Source organism: Mauremys reevesii, linkage group 8, assembly GCF_016161935.1.
Source record: "Mauremys reevesii isolate NIE-2019 linkage group 8, ASM1616193v1, whole genome shotgun sequence".
NCBI lineage: Eukaryota > Metazoa > Chordata > Testudines > Geoemydidae > Mauremys > Mauremys reevesii.
Window position 1 is genome coordinate 56,993,820 of NC_052630.1, and position 19,263 is coordinate 57,013,082.

A 19,263-nucleotide genomic window follows, 5' to 3' on the forward strand; every position below is an offset into this window, starting at 1 on the left:
TTGGGGCAAATGCAGTATCTGAAACAACATTTAATTCATGTATTGGAATTGTTTAAGTTTAAACTCGTTTGTGTCCCTTTTATCTGAAACCTTTAATCTGACAGTCAGTTTGCTATCATCAAGCCATAAGGTAGAGTTGATGCGTTAGACTTTTGGTGACCGGGCCTCTAAGAGTAGAGTTTATAATTAATTGAATCTCTGAAGAACTTTGCACTTTGAAAAATAATTTATGTAGATTATCTTGTAAAATGAATTTATATGATTAACAATATAAGCTGATCTTTAGGCATTGTAGTGCTACTCAACAATGTTAAAAATGACTCTCATTGTTCCCACTTTTCCTTTTCTTCACACCCTGACTTGCAGTGATTGTACTCTCCTCTTCACTCACGGAAGTTATATTTCCTTTGTCGTTTTAGGTGTGGTAATAGCAGCTGCAGTTGCAATCTTTGCAGTAGCTTTCTCCTTTAATTACTTCAGTGACTAGACTCCAAGCAAAAGAAGCAGCCTAATCATCATGGGAACATTGACCAATATTCACATTAATAAAAGGTGGACGCTTCGAAGATTTCATATATTAGCAACTAAACATGTTGCTTAAAATACACCAGTTAGGTGTGTTCTAAATTGTAGTGATATATTCTTCTTGTTTCAACATGCAAATGCTGTAGGTGGATCAGATTTCCAGGAAACTAAAGGTATATATCTTTGATGGAAAAATAAAATAGCATTATTTTCCAGGAAGAATTGTTTAAAAAAAAATCCCTTTTCCCTGCTACTTCATTACAATTTTATTGTTAAAAACTTAACTATATTTTTCAAGAGACATTTTCAAGGTTGTTGGATCTTAACATTTGCCCTTTTTAAATTACCCACTATGACAGGTCTTGCCTTAGGGAATCCTTTAACACTGATATGGGCTAAAATGCTGTTAAGTATTTAAAAGAGAGAGAGAGACAAGGATTGAAATCCTCCTGATTTCAGTGGCACCAGAATTTCACCCCATATATTCTTTTTCTTAAAGTATGTGTGTCGGGTTGGTTAATGGATGTAGTAAATATGCAAATAGTTTGTAGCAGCCCCCAAATCCCATTTTAAGCCAACACACACTATATAAATATCTTAGCTCAAGTATCATGAACAGAAATTAATGAAATAATTAAACCTCTAAGATGTATGGCAAATTTATATATGCTTTCTTTTTCATCATCTGACGTATCCATCCAATCCTGATTGACTCAATTCCCATCTTTCCCTGAAGAAAGATATATCAGATAATTCCCCAGATATTCAAATCCCAAATATGCAGACAGATATGAATAATTTTATACATTTTTTAGAGGCTGATAATTAAAATTTTTGGGATATGAATGAGAGAAGTAAGTCTATGCCGGCCTTAAATTTGCTTTCCCCCAGGAAAAATGTTTGAAACAAGGTTAACAAATGTCACTTTTATACAAAAGTTGTTGGCATTCATATAGTTCCGAGTTACTATATAAAACAGATATGTACCAGATTGAACAGTATTTAACCTTAAATTGCAGCTTAATGAGTTTTGATGCAAAGGTACTGGAATTGCAGAAAAAAATCAGAAAGCTTTGAGCCTACAGCATAATCAAGCATAAAATATTAGAAAACTTTGAATAAAAGGTAACTTGCAGATGAAATAATGTTAAAATTCATAGCCTCTTCATCTGATTTTTATGTTCTGGAAACAGTAAACCCAGTAAAAGAAAAATTTGATGTACAGATTTGTACAATTACTGCTGACTTGCTAAGGATCAAGAAAAGCTTAGACTGACTCTTAGAGCAAATTGAAGCTATAAAAAGCATTGTCTTCATTTAGCATTAGTAACACACCAAATTTGAACATTATAGGAATTCTTTTTAATTGTTGGCCAAAGGCTAAATTTCAGACTTGGAGCATGGTTGAGGCCTGTATTAGGCAATGGTGGCATCTCTGATGTCCTCTTTTTCCTTCTCACTGCATTGTTTGAATGGAGCAACTTGAAGGGCAAAGAAGGAAACAAGGCCCCTTATAGCAGAGTGCAGGGATGCCCTCCTGCAGCAAATTTATTTTGGAAATATGTGCTCTTTGACATAAATCTGATTGATTCCACAGGCAAAATAGAATGATGACAAAGTATTTTCTTAATGAGCCAGGGACAAATCAATAATAGCAGGAATGGTTCAGCAATATCAGAGGTGGAGATGAATTTCCCCAACCCATCTCAAGCCTTTTTTAAATTTTAAAAACTGCTCCTCACACAGACACAGTCTGCTTCTGTCTCCTGAGAGAATGGTAGGAAGAAGTCAGTCTGTTGTCCTAGTTATGAGTAGGCACTTTATTCCTTCCCCACTTCTGGCTGCTAAAAGAAGGTGGACCTTGGACTTTGGTACCAAAGTCCATCTCAACTGAGAGACCCAGGGGAGAAAAGAGAACAACATGGTGGAGGCACTCAAGAAAGGGAAAGAGTGGCTGCCAGGGCATTCTCCTGTAGGGGCTCCTTGACTTTGGCATTTGATTTCTCACTTACCAAAAATAAATCTCTTGGTTGGCCAGAGCCCAAGTTTGTTAATAAAGAGCTGGATGTGTGTATTTTTGGGATAAGTCATATTGCAAAGGTTAATTCTTTTAAAATAGTAATCTGTGAAATATGTTAATTGTTGACTGGCTGGTATTGTGATGACTTGGTCAAAATAAAGCATTTTAAATAGAGAGAGATCTGAACTTTTCTGAATACTTATTCTCACATTGCCTAGTTTTAATATTGTATTACTGTTGTTCTTACTGTGTGTATGTATAAACAAGTCTGCTCCATACCTGTCATAACTGCTCATTTGCATGCTTTGTATGTTGTTCTCATCCATGTTTGTTAGTATTTTGCCTACATAGATAGTGAACTTTGAGACTGGTAAACTGTTATTTCATGTAGAATGCCAAACAAAGCTTTAGTGAGTGACTTAATAAATGCTCCTCTCAAACATCTGTCTGAAGTATACAAGTAACTCTACCCCCATTTTTACATGTGGAGAAATTGAGCCTGACACCCCACAAGGAGTCAATATTGGAGTTGGGATTAGAATTTGTGAGTTCATGGCTCCTGTTTGTCTACTCAGATCACCCCTCTCTCCTTAACTCTATCTAATGTCACCATGCTTTTTTTATTAGGGCACGTCTACACTAGGAGCACTTTACCAGTATAAGAAAGCTAGTATAGTGTACAGGCAAAGTGTTTCTTTGAGTCCGGGCACTCCCTCTCCCCCACTCCTCCCCCCCACACGCACACACCCATGAGCAAAACAAACTACACCAGTAAAAGTGCAGTTTTGCTGATATAACTGAATCTGCCATAGCAGTGCCAGCCAGTCTGCGATCACATCTCTTCATGTCCCTGACTGACCTAGCAAAATCTAGTCAGAGCATTTAAATAATTCTTTATAGACTTTGAAGTTCACGCCTCTCCTGTGCCTAAAAAAACTAAATTGCAACTCTCTATCACTTCCCCCTCAAAATGTTACCTTTATCCCACACAGATTTGTGTGTAAATCCTCTCTTAGTATTTATATGGAATTGTGAAGGATTAAAGAATATGGTGAAGAATTCAATTAATTCAGTCATATGAAGAGGTTCCTGAATCAATAACCTTCTCCTTGGTACCATAGGTTGAGAGATATGATCAGTATTGTGATTTAGGATTTTATGGAAGTTGTCTAGTGAAAATTCATTTATTGAAGGATAGTTCTGAAAATAATGAAGCAATAGATGATCTACTCTAGGGAATAATCATGCAGTGGCAGGGATAGGTGGCTGTTTCTGTATCTAAGTTTTTTGTTCTTTGGGATTCCTTGTACTCCAGGTCTGCCTCAAATTAACATGGCCAGTGCAGCATATTCTGCATTGTTATTGCCTTTTGAAAGTAATATTTCAAATAAGAAATAATAAAAGGAGTGCTCCATTTTGAAGAAAAAAAATCCATATCTGAAACTGGTGAAGTATGAGGTCAAAGGATTGTTTCTGAAAAAAATGAAGCACCTCCTCTCTCTTTACAAAAGTGAATTTGTTATTAAGTTCAAAATTACTAATGTGCCTTCATACATGCACCCAGACATACTAATGTTTATCTTTAGTGGGGAAAAGTCTGAGATAATTATTCTCTGCTCATTTATTTTCAGAATCCAGCCATTAAAAGTGAGGTGGGGAAGTAGAAAACCTTAGAATATGACATTTGAGGATACCACAATGTCATTCAGCAGAGGAGTATTTTATTGAGCCAAGAACTCACTTTATTATGCAACATTCCGATAGTGGCTCTGCAATCTGACTGCCAGCCACCACTTGTAACGTAAATCGGAGTTTAGCCATATTTGTTATTCCATGGATGCTTGGAAGTGGACCATGTTTTAGCCCCATGTTTATTTCTTATTTAATAAATCACCTAGATCTGTTTTATTTCACGCAGAAAATGCTGACAATTTGTTTGGTGTTGTCAGGTGAATTATTTTAATAAAAGTGTGCATAGTGGATTTAGCAAAGCCTAACTAATATGTTTAAGATTTGGGAGTGGACACTGAGGAATTGAAATAGTCTAAGGTGAAACACCAGGTATAACGCAAGGCTACTCTTGAAGTTTTTTTTCTTTCTTTATGAGCGATGGGCAGGGAAGACCTAATACTTTGCTCCTTGACAAGTGAATGGAAGTAAATTTAACAAAAACCTGTCCAAAGAACATTGCAAATTCAGTTAACATCTCCACAAGAACTGAGGCCAGCAAACCTCCTGCCCTTAGGAAACAGTAGGTGAAGTAAGAAACAGGACCTTGCCTGCCTATGTATGTGGGCTACCTGCAACCCTCACTATAGAAAGGTGGAATGTGATGTGAGAACTGTGGGGACAAGGGAAGGGAGATTGCTTAGCTTTTTAGCATTAACACTACACTTGCCTCACTAACTGTAGTAGCCTAAGAAAATAGGGAAACGAGCATTTTTAAAAAGGGGAAGAAGTCAGGACTGAGAATAAAACAAAAACGATAGGGACTATTTATTAGTGGTTCCCTATCTCTTTCTCAGTCTACACCCTAGCAAGATCTAACTCAGGGGTCGGCAACCTTTCAGCAGTGGTGGGCCGAGTCTTCATTTATTCACTCTGATTTAAGGTTTCACGTGCCAGTAATACATTTGAACATTTTTAGAAGGTCTCTTTCTATAAATCTGTAATAACTAAACTATTGTTGTATGTAAAGTAAATAAGGTTTTTAAAATGTTTAAGAAGCTTCATTTAAAATTAAATTAAAATGCAGAGCCCCCCGGACCCGGGCAGTGTGAGTGCCGCTGAAAATCAGCTCGTGTGCCGCCTTCGGCACCCGTGCCATAGGTTGCCTACCCCTGATCTAACCTTTCACTTTGAAGCATATAGCATTTCTGAAGGATCCAGCTGAAATCTGATGTCCCCCCCCCTTGAATTATAAGGAAGATTTTCAGATGAGACCTATATATTCATTTGCTTGTCTCCACTGACATATCTGGAAAGTATTAAGACCTCAGTTGGAACTGCTGGGTGTTTCACACTTACAAAAACTTGGCCAATTATAGTACTGCAGATTTGAAAACCTTGGTCCGCACTCCTATATAAATCTTGTATTTGTTTTCCTTGCTTGTTTCATACTAATCTTCGTTGGTTTGGCAGTTTTGCTTTAAATATAGGGTCTTCAAATTATTGTATATTTTATAGCTGTTGGCTGAATTATGTGCTAAACTACATGGGTAAAGACTGAAATAACAAAGTTAAACTGGTGAAACCTAGAGAAGAACTTAGGCCTCAGAGGACTTGTGTATGCTGGGATCCAGAATTCTCCACTAGTACAGATGTACTGCTTATGGCAGGGCTGGGTGATACAACAGTCATAATGCCTGTCTACACTATAGCTTCTACTATTGCTCACTCCAGTGCAGTGACACCAGATGTGAATTAAAGGTCCCATTTTTGTCAGTGTACACACACAGCCAAAGATGCTAGTTTTATTTCCCCTGATCCAAAGCCTATTGAAGCAAATGGATGGATTCCCATTGAGTTCAGTGGATTTCAGATTGGGGCTATAGACAGCAGGAACTTTTTTTTCCATGGGTTCATTAAATCTTTTACTCTTTGTCATTCAAGAATCTTGTATGTAATGATTTACAATATGTGTCTCAAATCCTGCCTCTCAGTGAGTCTTTTCTGGAGAAATGATGAGTGCTGTGATCAAAGCTTTGCTTTTAAGTTTGATAAATCGTGATCACCTTCTGTGCAGTGTTGTTGCTGCATTGGCTCCACATGGATGTTTCATTGTGATGGTTTGAGTTAAAGGAATCCTCAGGGAAGTCCTGCTGAAGCTGTCATGATCTGCCTATTAAGTTGGAATGTGGTGGTTTATTTCCTATAACCAGCTATAGATACAGCTTCTGATTTATTTTATATTTGTGATGGATGGGAGGGGAAAGCAGCATGCTGCTTCATCAGAAACGATCATTTCTTTCCCTTCATTCTTACGTTTTCTCTCCTCTATGCCACAGATCAGTATTTTGTTCATTTCCCTCTCACCCCCACTCTGCATGGGATAATAATGATTCACCTCATGCTATGGCTAAAGAGGAAAGATCCAAATATCTGGTGGTAATTGTTTGCCTATTCAGGTGGCAACTGTTCCAAAAAACCACACCAAGCCCCTACTGACCAGAATAGAAATGTTACATAAGATCAGCTGCAATTACTTTTAGGGGATGGAAATGTAAGGGGGCAGAGAACAGAAAGGGGCTGCTCTGAAAGAGCAAAGTGCTGCCTGCATTATTCCACCAAGCATCATAGTGGAGGATTTGATGAATGTAAAATACCATCTATACTTGACAATTCTTAGAGAATTTATGTCTCAGCATTGTCTCATTTAAGTTCTAGGTTGAAAAGAAAATTGTCAATCATTTTACAGTGTGAAATAGTCTAAATAGTAGTTTGGATTGAGATGGGAGTGCAAATGGATTTGTGTTTGAAAGTTGGGGAACCATCACTTATTTATATAGTTCATAAAACACTTAGCAAACCAGATGAGATTTATCTGTCACTATCAATATGTGTAATGCACTTACATGCTGCTTTCACTATTTAGCTTCCTCCCTCCTTTTGAAATGAAGTCTGCCATTAGACATGCTTTCTGGTAATCATTTTAGTTCAGCAGGTAAAAAGCAAGGTAGGTTTTCAACATTACCTAAACCAGGCATAAGCTCCATTTGAATGTCTTTATTTTAAAAAGGAACATATTTTAAGTTTGAAGTTCAAAATATATTAAAAAGGATATGTTTTGCAAACCTCCATATTGTATAGCTCTATAGGGCAATGGTGTGACTTTGAATTCATATGTAATATTTTTCTGGATGACTGCAAGTGAGAAAAAATATATTAGAACAGTAAAAAAGCAAGGAGTTGATGGAGTTGTGCCAATGAATGTTCTGCATGTGGCTGGGACACTAAGATTAGGAGGATTAATGGACCTCTATATGCTCAGCTCCCATCAAAATCAATTGGAATTCTGCACATGGAGCATTTGATCTGACCTTGAACATAAAGGGAAACTTACTAGTCTAGTTTTGTTGTCCATGGTGAATAAAATTAAAAAAGCTAGCAAACAGTAGCAATGATGAAACGTAAACTAGGTTGGTAAATGTGTAAGTCTTAATAACCTGAGGAGTTGTCAGTAACAATCAAATCACTTGGCTTCAAACCATGCCAATGAGTGAGATCAAAATGTGAGAAATGAGCAACTTGTGTTTAGTTGTATTTTGTGCCATAATTGATGTTCTTAAGTGGTTTTAACTATAAAACTGAAGGATGTTTTCTCAGTGAAAGAGAGAACAAATCTTTCAGTGCATTGCCCTTGCATTCCTTTACTCCAAACAGCCTCTTTGTTCCCCACATGTCCCTTTTAATAATGTGTTTCAAAATTTGAGTTTGGTGAACTCTTTTCTAATGAGTTGGAAACCTTTTGGTACTTCCTCATAAGGGTCATTAAGGTACATTTTAAGAATGACTTTCACATTTCCTATTGAAGTTTTGGTTCTTTGTTAAGCTTTATTCATATTAATTACATAAACACAAAATATAATTGCTCAGGAATCACAAATGTTTTAAATAATTAACTTCAATGGTCAGACCATGGTACAACACCATACTGGAAAGCAGCTGATAAAGTTTGCATTAACAAAGAGGTTAAAGTATGTGTGATATTATTTTCTCAAGAGGAGCTCTTGTTTCAGCAATGAACTAATCCATATTTTCACAATTATCAAAAGTTAAATACAAAACAAAATATTTAACAGTGTGACCTATATTTCTTACGTATGTAACCTGTGAACATTCACAGCCCAAATACTGATTTATCTTTAACATTATTGGGAGAAATTCTGGCCCCACTGAAATCAATGGGAGTTTTGCAAGTGACTTCAGTCAGGTGGTGATCTTGCATATAGTCCCTTCTTTGCTGTAGATGTGTAGGGTGTGTCTCCTCACCCATGCACACACATACTACTCCTGAGAGCATTCTGTGCCAAAAAATTAAAAATTCTGCAAATGTTATTTGTTAAACAAATGTGGAAGTTCCAGCATGGCATTAGGAAGCACAGCTCACTCTGCAGCTCCTCCTGAACATGGAATCAGCGGTGAGCCTGCATCCAACTTTCATACAGCATAAGGACCAGGCCTGCCCTAGAAACACCCCAGGGCCTGCCCCTCTGTGCCAGATGCAGGCAGGCTCAGCCCTGCAGGGTCCAAGGGCTTAGTGTGGGTTGAGAGGGTTCTGTGTGGGGCAATCTGGGTGTGGGCAGCTCACTGGGGGATCTGCGTGTGCAGGCATCTGGCTGCACAGGGGCTTGTTGGGGGGGTTATGGGTGCAATGGTAATGGGATGCTGCAGGGGGATCCAGGTGAAGGTGGTTGGGGCTTAGCGGGGGGGTGTTGGCGTGGGGAGGATAGAGCTTGGCAGGTGGGTCTAGGAGGCTCAGTGGAGGAATCTAGATGCTGGGGGAGTGGGGTGGGGATACAATTGCAGCTGCTTGGGGCTCAGAGGGGTGTGAATCCTGGTGCAGGTGGCTCATTGAGATAGTCCAGCTACAGGGGAAGTGGGGCTTGTCAGGAAGGGTTCTGGGTCCAGAGGAGGAGGGTGAGGCTCTGCGGGAGGGTCTGGGTATGAGGGGATCTGGGTGCACAGGGGTTGGGCAGATGGGGGAGCAGCTCCCTGTACAGGATCCCTCCCCCTGCAGCTGAGGAGTGATGGGTCCAGGAAGCACTGGTGGGGGTGCGGGATGGAATTTGCAGAGCTTCCTACAGCCTGGGGACAAATCTGGGGGTGGGTCTGACCCAGACCTGGATGCCAGCCGAGACTAGCAGCTGAGCCCAGCACAGGGTAGGAGCCACCAACTGGCTCTTCCCCAGTCCCGCCCCACAGTGATTTACCTCTGTCAGCACCCGAAACATACTATGGGGGAGGGTTACGTGACCGCACTTGTCACTTCCCCATTAGAAAATCATTTTTCTGTAGGGAAGCAAAAAAAATCTGCAGCAACATAAATTCTGCACATGTGCATTGGTGCAGAATACACTGAGGAAGGAGTTTAGAAGGGCCTTATTCTGTTCTGACTGAAATTAGATGCTAACCTTTTGGCTTTAATGGGTACAGGATTAGTGCCTAACTTACCTTTTAAGACCTGTATCTAATTTAAAACCTATTACTAATTTTATAAAGATCATCACCTGTATTTTCTCCTAATGTTATTACTGTAGATTCCATGGAAACATATGTATAGGGCTGTTAGATGTGCTTTAAATAAAATTCACATACTGACGGTTAAGAAATATTTATATATGTATCTCTTACATATAAAGTAATGAGCACACACAGGCTTCTCTAAATGATCATGGGTTCTGCTGAGATCCAATGGCAATATATGGAGAAATAGGAGATAACGAAGGGCTATATCCCTCTCCAATTATTCAATATCTTGATCATCTGTATTGCCATTTCCAAGTGCTGGAATCTCTTTTTCGGGTAGCAGCCCATACTCATGTAGGAAAGATTCCACATCCACAGCAAAAAATTCCTCACTGAAGTGTTCAGTAACACTAATAAAATTGCTCAAAAGCTCCCCACCCTTGTAGACAAGCAGGGTTGGGAGCACATCAGTTGAAAAGCGGTCTCCAGCACCTGTGTTAGATGCCTTTATCTTACAAAATCTCATTGTGGAGTATTCTGCAGCAAGGCAAGTTAAGCTATTGTTTAGTGCCTCGCAGCCCTTGATGCCATCTTCATAAATGTGAACAATGACCATGACAGTTTTTCGCTCTTTTTCAATGACTTCCAGGAACTGTTCTCCATTCTGCAGCTCATACAGATAGCCATATCTGGGCCCAAAGCTCAGCCTCTGATGCATATCCTGCATGCAGCGTTTGCGGTATTTTCGTAGGCAACTTTCATCCTCTTGCTCCTCATGGATGAGCTCATACTCCTGCATACTCATCTGTGAATATTAAGAGAGCATTATATTACTGAATGTGTGTGTGTGTGTGTGTGTATTCACTGAACAAGGAGAGGAACAAGATGATGTCTGTGGAACCCCACATAAAACCCTTGTGCAGAAGAATAATTGTGCAAAATTGCCCTGTGGGGAATCTTGGAGAGAGAGGAAATAAGACATTAAATGGAAACCCCATCTCTCTATACTTGGGTACAGGTAAATGGTATTGAAGGCAACTGATATATCTAACAACATCAGCAAGGACACATTGGGTGAAATCCTGGCCCCACTAAAGTCAGCTGGAGTTTTGCCAGTGACTTCAATAGGGTCAGAATTTCTCCCCTGGTCTTCATCTGTTTTCGGGAGGCAATAATTTATCCAGATTGACAAGATTGAAGGAGATCTGAGGCAGCTAGATACTGTGATAATTATCTCACCACAGTCTTCTCATTAACTTTCATTGAGGGTAGAAGATTCAGCACTGGTCAACAGTTGGCCAGATTGTGATGATCAAGTGGTGTGTTCTATTTCATGTGCGTTTTGGGTCAGATGCTTCCATCTTTCTACTAAGTAGGTCTTTATTCTGTGAGTAGTCTCATTTTCTTCAGCAGGACTTCTTGCAAAGCAAAATACTACTCAGTGTGAGCAAGAATAGCACAATCTGCCCCTTCATGATCTCTCTGTATTTTATTTATAATAATCCAAGGGCCTTGTAGCTTTCAATAGGCCTCAAGCTAAGTTTCAGCAACTTATGCTAACGTGTATCACTCACTGCCCTTCTCACATTCAACATACTTTATAAACATTGACTTCACATTGTCACTTTGAGGTAGTTCAGTATTGTCCCAATTTGCAGCTGAGGAAAACTGAGATGGAGATGTTAATGATTTGTATAAGGACAGAACGAAAGTGGGAATTGGTGGCAATTAAATTCAGTAGTTTCTGGCTTCTCCTCCTGTGCTTATACCCCATTTTTCTTATTTTCATGTTTTATATAGAATCATTTATTCACTTGTGTTTTCTCTTGTTACCTTACGACTGAATCTCTCTCTGGTGTCTTTATCATCTTTACTGAGAGATCTGTGTGGCGAAGACATTTGTCTGAGGATCTCTTTCTTGCTCAAAGGGAGGGAATCTCTGTCTTCACTTTCTAATTTAAACTTTCTCCAGTCATTGATCACGCCTTTGGGCCCTAGGAGAGATAAAGACCCATAATTATTTGGTTTTGTTTGTTAGTTTCAGAAAGACAGTGTCTTTGAACACAGGGCATATTTAAAGACCTTATACGCACTGCAAAACAAGAGGTCAGAACACTGAGACTTTATAGCCCATATCTTTGCCATTGAAATGTATGTCTTAGTCAATGCTGAAATGTTTCTGATTACAGAACTAAAATCAAATCCTACTCTCTAGAGCTGGTTGATTAAACGGTAAAACATTTTGCAAAAATATTTTGAAAATTTTACTGGTTCAAAATGTCAAATGGTTCCAAAAACTGCATCTATAGCTAGTTGAAAAAAATATTGTAGGAAAACTTGTCAAATTGTCGGGGTGGTGATATGGGGTGGTTGGTCAGTGAAATTTGAACTTGCACCAAAAATTCAAAAATGTCAAGCATTCTCCCTTCAGAGCTACTAAACTGCTAGTTGGTGGGATCTTTTTGCATTCGGTGAGTGTGCTGCTTTATAATTGTGAATTAAACAACTAGCTTCATAATCTTTGAGGGCAAAGGCTCTAAATATTATCATATTAAAGAGCCACACGTAAAAAGAGAGACTGTGCCACCCAATAAGATGGGGAAAAGATCTAGGCTAAACATTTCCAAAAACAGGAACCAAAAATTAGGAGTCTAAATAAATGCCCTGATTTTCAAAAGTGCTGAGCACCCAGAAACTCCTAATATATCAATGGATGATCTTGAGTGCTCAGCACATTTGAAATTCAGGTTACTTATTTAGGCTACTATGTCCCTATTAGGCTTCTACCTTTAGGGTCCTTTTTTGAAATCTTGGCCCAGGTCAACAGTGCTGATTTGGGAAGTAATTGTAGGAAGTGGTGTTGCATGGGGTAGGGCTGAAGGAAAGGGCACAAGAACATCTGGGGCGCACAGAGAAAAATGAGATGTTTAGAACATATGCTTCCATGCTCCCTGGGTAGGGAGCATGCTGCCTGTCTGTTCTGTACATCACTGAATACAGTGACAGCACTCACATAAACAATAGCCAGTAGACACTGGAAAAAGAAAAGAATGGATCCAACCAAAGATGGTTTAAAGTTTTTAATGGCTATATTATGCTATGACCAAACCATTTGTGGATGAATTTTTTGCTTGTCAGACTAGGCATTAATGTCTCTGGCAAAGACATATAGGAAGCAAAATTCCCAGATTTCAGCCTTTGTGACTGAAAACTTATAGCCCAGTGTTAGTGGGTTACAACTGTTTTCAGTACAAAGGAATAAAGGAGATTGTTAATGACTGAGGCAAAGTAGCCTACATCAAATTTGCACTGAACAATGTCACTGCTGCTTTGGTGTCTCGTGCAGCCATGTGCCTCAAGCACCAATAAGGCTGGCTCTGAATTCAACCCTGCGTAACCTGTCCAGTCAAGAGGGGTGTGAATTAGTCATCAAAATGTTTTCATTGGATCCTGAGTATACCTGAATATACCTGTGCAAGGCATTCTGAATTCCTATCAGCAAATTAAAATTACAGGCTTCCACACTGATTAATTTTTAACAATGAGCTAAAATGTCCCTTAACTTTGTTTCTTTACCTGTATGAGTAGCCTGCCCTTCAAAATCTTGTTCCAAACTGGCACTTTTTTGCTCTTCCATAACTGTTACTCAATTGGCTAAAACGACAAAGTCAACACAGAAAATAATGAATACTGTAACATGACAGATGAGCAGTACGTTTTACAGCTGGTTATAATACAATGTATAATTTCCTGCTGCTTTTAGATATCAGTGCAGCTCCAAGTCTGTAATTAAAGCTTATGCAATCTTAATTTAATTATAGTTCTCTTAACCTCATAAAAAGCAATTAGGACAACATATCAGTCTGCATTATTAAAGGTGTCTGAACCAAGGCTAATTTAAAATACGAGGGTGTTCCTTTTCCTAAATCTTATTGTGTCCTATAGGTCAGCAGGAAATATAAGTAATCTAGTGAAGAACAGAGCTAGTAAAATTTTCTGGAATTATACTCATTGCAAATTTCTCCCATTTTTGTTTGAAAACCATTCAGTAACAGATCCCGATTCCAACAATCATATTTATTATTCTGAATTATTCACCAAATAGCTCCTATGCAATACATTCTCCATCCTGCACTTTGAGTTTATTAAAGGTGACTGAGCCAAACCTCAGTACCTTGTGTCTGAACTGATATCTCTTAAATATCCAGGGCTAGATCCTCTGACCTGGCTGGGCTGCACTTGATGCATGCTGGGAAAGATGAGGCAATGGTGGCTTTAAGCCACTTTTATGCTTCCTCAATCATGGAGCTGTCAGGGGACCTGGCTGGTTCCTACTGTAAATTAAAGCAGCATCAGGGGCCCTATTGTCAGCTGGGAATCAGTGAGGTAACCTAGCGATGTCCCCTGAATGTGCTTGCTTGCGTGCGTGTGTGTGTGTGAGCACTGTGGTTGCTCTATACCATGCAAGGATTCTCCTTTCCCTGGAGAATTCTCAGACAGGCTGATTTTACAGCTAATTTGCACTGCCAGAGTGGTACAAGGCAACTGGATCAGACGGGGGCATTGGGGTTGCAAAATGAGCTGATTTGGGCAGTATTCTTTTTTTTCCTGAAAGGCAATACATTTTTTAACAGAATATTGTGACTTTTGTGAGCACTGAGAACCTACTAGCACTTTTACATAGGAATAGTGACAAAGGTACCAATTACTGATTCATCTGTTTATGTACCCAATGCTGACAATACATATTATTCAACCTAATCACTACTACGTGCTCGAGGTGAACCTTTTCATCTTCCCTCTAGTAGAAACGTCATACATTGCACCCTTCTGTTCAAAAACTATAAATGGAGTTTAAACTACAAGCATTTTCCACATAAAAGACCAATGTCAGAAACTCAGAGAAATGAAGATGCCATTCTATTTAGTCTTATTTCCCACTTTTTCTCTGCAGATATAACTTGATACTTTGCCCTCTACTTGTGTCCTATGAGAATATTTTTATCCTGCTTTTGCTACAAAGCCTGCTCTGCAAAGTCACTGCCAAGTAAATATGTTTTTAAATGTTGACCAGGTAATTAATGCCAGAGTTAAAAAGCTGATGGTAAGTAAGAACTGAATGATTTTCATTTTAGGTAGTGTTTGTAAAGAAATGCACCTTAATTTTTGCCAACTCCAATGTTTCTGTAACAAATCTGTGCCTTTCATGATAAAATACCATAGTGTAATACCTCCTAAGGTGGATACTCTGCTGCTTGTATGTGTGAGTTTCAAGTGGAGGTAATTAGCAAATGGGGTGATAAATTCTTCAGAGCAAAAATTCTTGGTGCAAATAATTAATCCAAACTGGTCCCTGGGCAACATTCTGATTCTGTGTTGAAGGGGAGCGGATAATGAAGTACCGGTATATGACGTTACTAAAATACTATGTGTAGTATGTGATATAGCTATGCAGATACTAACTACTGTGAAATTGATTCCTTTTCTGTATTTCTACTGTAGTTGCTCAATTTATTTGCCAAATTCTGGTGAACTATGTAGGTCCAAAAGTAGCATAAATACTGTGTCAGCTGTTCACAGGACCCTATGAAAGTGAATTCCACATCCTGTTGCATGCCTTCCAGTAGAACAGAGAATAGTGAATGTATCAGAGAGATGACTACTGTGTAGATCCACTGGGCCATAAAGGGGTAGTAGTGAAACGCATCTATAACTCCCTCCCAGGACTGGCATTAGACACTGCAAATGACTATGTCAGCAGCTACACTACTGGAGCCAAGGTTTCATCCTTCGCTCCATTAGAAAAACATGAGGGTTTTTATGTGGATCCCTTTCATATAGATTTTGCTTTTCTATTGGTTTTGGCCCTAAATGCATTTAAAAATATACATGGTAAGCAAATAGTACAGTTAAGTGGATTTCCTGGCTGCTGCAGGTTTGAATCTCTGAAAGTTGATCACAACAAGAGTATAAAGCAGCTTGAGTGCTTTACAGCTTCAAAGTGCATAACAGCATCAAAGTGTGCTGGGTTTTTTTACAAAGTATATTTTATTGGTCTGTTGTACATAGTGAATCCCAGAAAATTAGCTGAATCACTATAGTACTGCAAAAAGTATTTTCACATCATTTGGTTGTAAAACAATGAACAACATACTACAGAAGTCTAGTGAACTGAGCCTGGGATGGGGAGCCAAGAACTCCTGAGATGTAATCCTGGCTCTGCTACTGACTCACTCTGAGAGCTTGGGACCTTGGTGCATTGTGGGAAAACTTTACTTGCCGATCTTAGCCAGGTATTGTGAGAATGAATTAGTTAAGGGCAGATTTCACATTTAGGCACCTAAATGAGGTGGTTAGATTGTCTAAGGTACTGAGCACTCTACAGCTCCAAAGGAACGACTCTGCAGGAGGGTGTGGGAAATGCTGGGTGTGGACACTTTTGAAAATCTGGCCACTTAGAGTATGTCTACACTGCAATGTAACCCCAGGGTTAGTGGGACTCGAGTCAGCTGACACTGGGTTAGAGAACCCAGGGCTTGAACATCTACACTGATTGTTAACCTTACATTAAGAATTTTCTAACCTGGGCTCAAATCTCAAGCTCTGCTATCCACACTGCAGCACTCAGACCCAAGTCAAACCAACCATATCCCAGACTCCCTCATGGCAACCTGAAACATGGCTGCTCTAGTCCTTTGAACATGATGCACTGTGGGAAAACTTGACTGTCCACCCTGTACATTACAGGAATTTGAATGGCCTGCCTGGAGTCATTTTGGTCAGTGCACTCCCAACTACCAGAGCCAGCGATGTGGAGGAGGCACCTCTTGAAGAACTTCTCTGGCTTGCACTTGCACTCTTGTGTCAGGAAATGGGCAGAGCTTCCATGAGGTGCTGATGGACATTTCAATGGCATTTTCTGAACCACCAAAGACACCTGACATAGCTGGAGGAGGAGGAAGCAGAGGAATAAGAGTACCCCGAAGCATGGCAGACTTGAACTGGCTGATGCTTCTCAGTACACTTGATACAGCCTCTGATGCCCTCTGTGCAGACCAGTGTTTCTGAAGCAATGCCATAGGCTGGTGGGATCACATTGTCATGCAGACCTGGGATGACCAGCAGTGGGTCCAGAACTTTAGCATGAAGAAAGCTACATTTCTGGAGCTTTGTGAGCAGCATAAAGAAACATGCATGTGGCCACCCCAGCCAATCTAGAAGCAGGTTGGCATAGCTGTTTGGAAGCTGGCTACCTAAGACTGCTACAGGTCTATTGCAAACCAGTTTAGTGTTGGAAAGTCAACTGTGGGTAAAGTGGTGGCAAAGGTTTCTGAGGTGATCAAGCATGTGGTTTACCCCAAGGTGGTGGGCATAAAAGATATTCCTGAAGTAATTACTGGCTTTGAGAGAATGGTGTTTCCAAACTATGCTAGGGCAATGATGAGACTCATGTGCCCATAATTTGCTCTTCTCCAGGAGCACATAACCGCAAAGGATACTACTCCACTATGCAGGCCCTTGTGGACCCAGAGGGCAATTTATGAACATCAGCACTGGAAAATTTCATGATGCTGGGGTTTTCTACCGAACAGGAGTCTACATTCATGGACAGGCTGGGACACTATTCCCACCAAAAGACTGTCCAAACTGTTATTCTGGGGGACCCTGCATACCTCCTTGTGCCTTGGCTTATGAAACCATATCCTGATTTCAGAGACCCTGGCAAAAGACAGTTTAATTACACTCTCAGCCAGTGCAGAATGGTTGTTGAATGTGCGTTTGGCAACTCAAAGTCTCATTTGAGATGTTTACAGAGCGGTTTGCATGCTGGTGTCATTGATGCTTTCTGTATTACTATGGCTTGCTGTGCTCTTCACAATCTTTGTGAAGCCAGAGTTGAGCCATTTCTCCTTGAATGGGCCCATGACAGTGAGGGGCTGCTGAATCTGTGCACTCAACCAGAAAGTGCAGCAACCACAACGGGCTTGATGTGCCCGGGCAACGGAAGTCGGGCATGCTTTGTTCTCCCACATTAGGGACTTGCATGGTCCAATGGAAGAGGGGGAATAATATCTATATGAATGTGCTTGGGGGGTGAGGGTGGTATGGGAGTCATTGATTGTGTGTGGGGGGGGGAATGGGATGGGGTGCAGAATTTTAGTTCCAGGCCGTGTACTTTTTGAATGATATGATCATTTATGAAATAGGGGGAAAGGGGTTATACACAGTATGGATTGATGTAAGGAAGTGATTGAAGTATGGATTGCAATAGATAATGGTATTGAGCAGTAATCTATGAATACTAATTCCCAGTGGTCCCTGATCATGTGTATTTTGAACACACACCATATGATGTGACGCAATGATAGAAATAAGCTTTCTAGAGGAAATAAAACCCCCTTTGTTTATAAATATGTATTAGAAAAGTACAACATTCACCCATTGCCAGGCAGGCCAGCTGCCATTACCATACTAACACACCAGTGACAACACAACCTTACAGGAAAAAAAAACCCACAACAAAATAAAGTGCAGCAAGTGAAACCAGATACAAGACAGAACCTCCTACCGCAGCATAGCCCCTGGCCACCAGTTCTCCTTTCCCTTCTTTCCCCCATTTGCCAGGCACGTGCTGCTGTGGGGTGAAGGTGGAGGCATCCACAGGGGAGGGGATCAATAGGGCTGCAGAGGCAAGGTTGCCCTGTCCAGCCAGTCATGGGGCCCATTCACATATGCCACCCCGCCATGGAGATGTCCAAGCTGCTTGTGTACTGCAGCACAGGGTAGTGTGCAGGGGAATCAGTCCATGATGTGGGTGATGTAGCAGGAGCTGCTATTCTTGCAGTCATTAGTGATATGAGCCTCTCGAACAGCTCTTTCTGCTGAGCTCTGTCCTCCTCCCTTAGCCACCGTTCCTGTTCCAAGAACTATGAAGGAAGTGCCTGCTCCTGTGCTGAAACCCTGTCCTCAAGCTGTGCAGCCAGCCCGAGCCTTTCCTCTTGCCTTGCTGCATGCCTTTCCTCTAGCCCCAAATCCTTCTGTCTTTGGTACTGGACCTGCTTGTTGGCCTTCTCCAGAATGTCAATCATAAGTTCATCATGGAAATGCTTCCTTTTGGAACAGTCCGTGAACATATGTTGACCCAACCTTTTGCTGCAGTGTGGGCAAGCTGTGGAGGTCCTGGAGCCAGTAGCGATTGAGTGGTCTGGAACCAGGACAAGATACAGAGGGCTATTGTCTCAAATAGCTCACTGCAGTAGCACAAAAAAAATCCTTGTGGAATTTCAAGGACAGAAAATGATACTTTTACAAATGGAACTTCACTATATTGCGAGAAGGAGGCTTCAAACAATAGGAGATCCCTGGACACATCTTAGTTAATTGCAGCAAAAGCATTGCAGGCACAATGGTACATTAAAAATGCAAAACTACTTTTTTTGATTTTTGCAAAACTTAGGGTTTTTGAGGGGATGGGGTGAGGCTTCCATCAGTGGCCATGCTACCAAAACTTTTTCTGTCATTTCAGGCTT

The 19,263-nt window shown here is 40.3% G+C and overlaps 2 protein-coding genes across 7 annotated transcripts in view; one reads left to right on the forward strand and one right to left on the reverse strand.

The window, feature by feature from the left end:
- Nucleotides 1–4,458, forward strand: part of ODR4 (odr-4 GPCR localization factor homolog) — a 40,451-nt gene extending 35,993 nt beyond the window's left edge. For 4 of the 6 annotated variants that reach the window (XM_039486752.1, XM_039486749.1, XM_039486753.1 and 1 more), the window contains one exon: nt 420–2,987. In XM_039486752.1, coding sequence (XP_039342686.1) covers nt 420–487 — 68 coding nt within the window. In that variant the 3' untranslated portion in view covers nt 488–2,987. Of the gene's footprint in view, nt 1–419; nt 2,988–4,176 lie in introns of those variants that run through there. The other 2 variants (XR_005584179.1, XR_005584180.1) reach the window with 2 other exon arrangements.
- A 3,683-nt stretch (nt 4,459–8,141) lies between these two features.
- On the reverse strand, nt 8,142–13,389 carry PDC (phosducin). Its single transcript, XM_039485291.1, has 3 exons — nt 13,310–13,389; nt 11,567–11,727; nt 8,142–10,538 (listed from the first exon to the last, which is right to left on the reverse strand). Exons 1-3 carry the CDS (start codon nt 13,368–13,370, stop codon nt 10,011–10,013), a joined length of 750 nt encoding a protein of 249 aa, XP_039341225.1. The 5' UTR covers nt 13,371–13,389; the 3' UTR covers nt 8,142–10,010.
- Between the last annotated feature and the right edge of the window lie 5,874 nt (nt 13,390–19,263).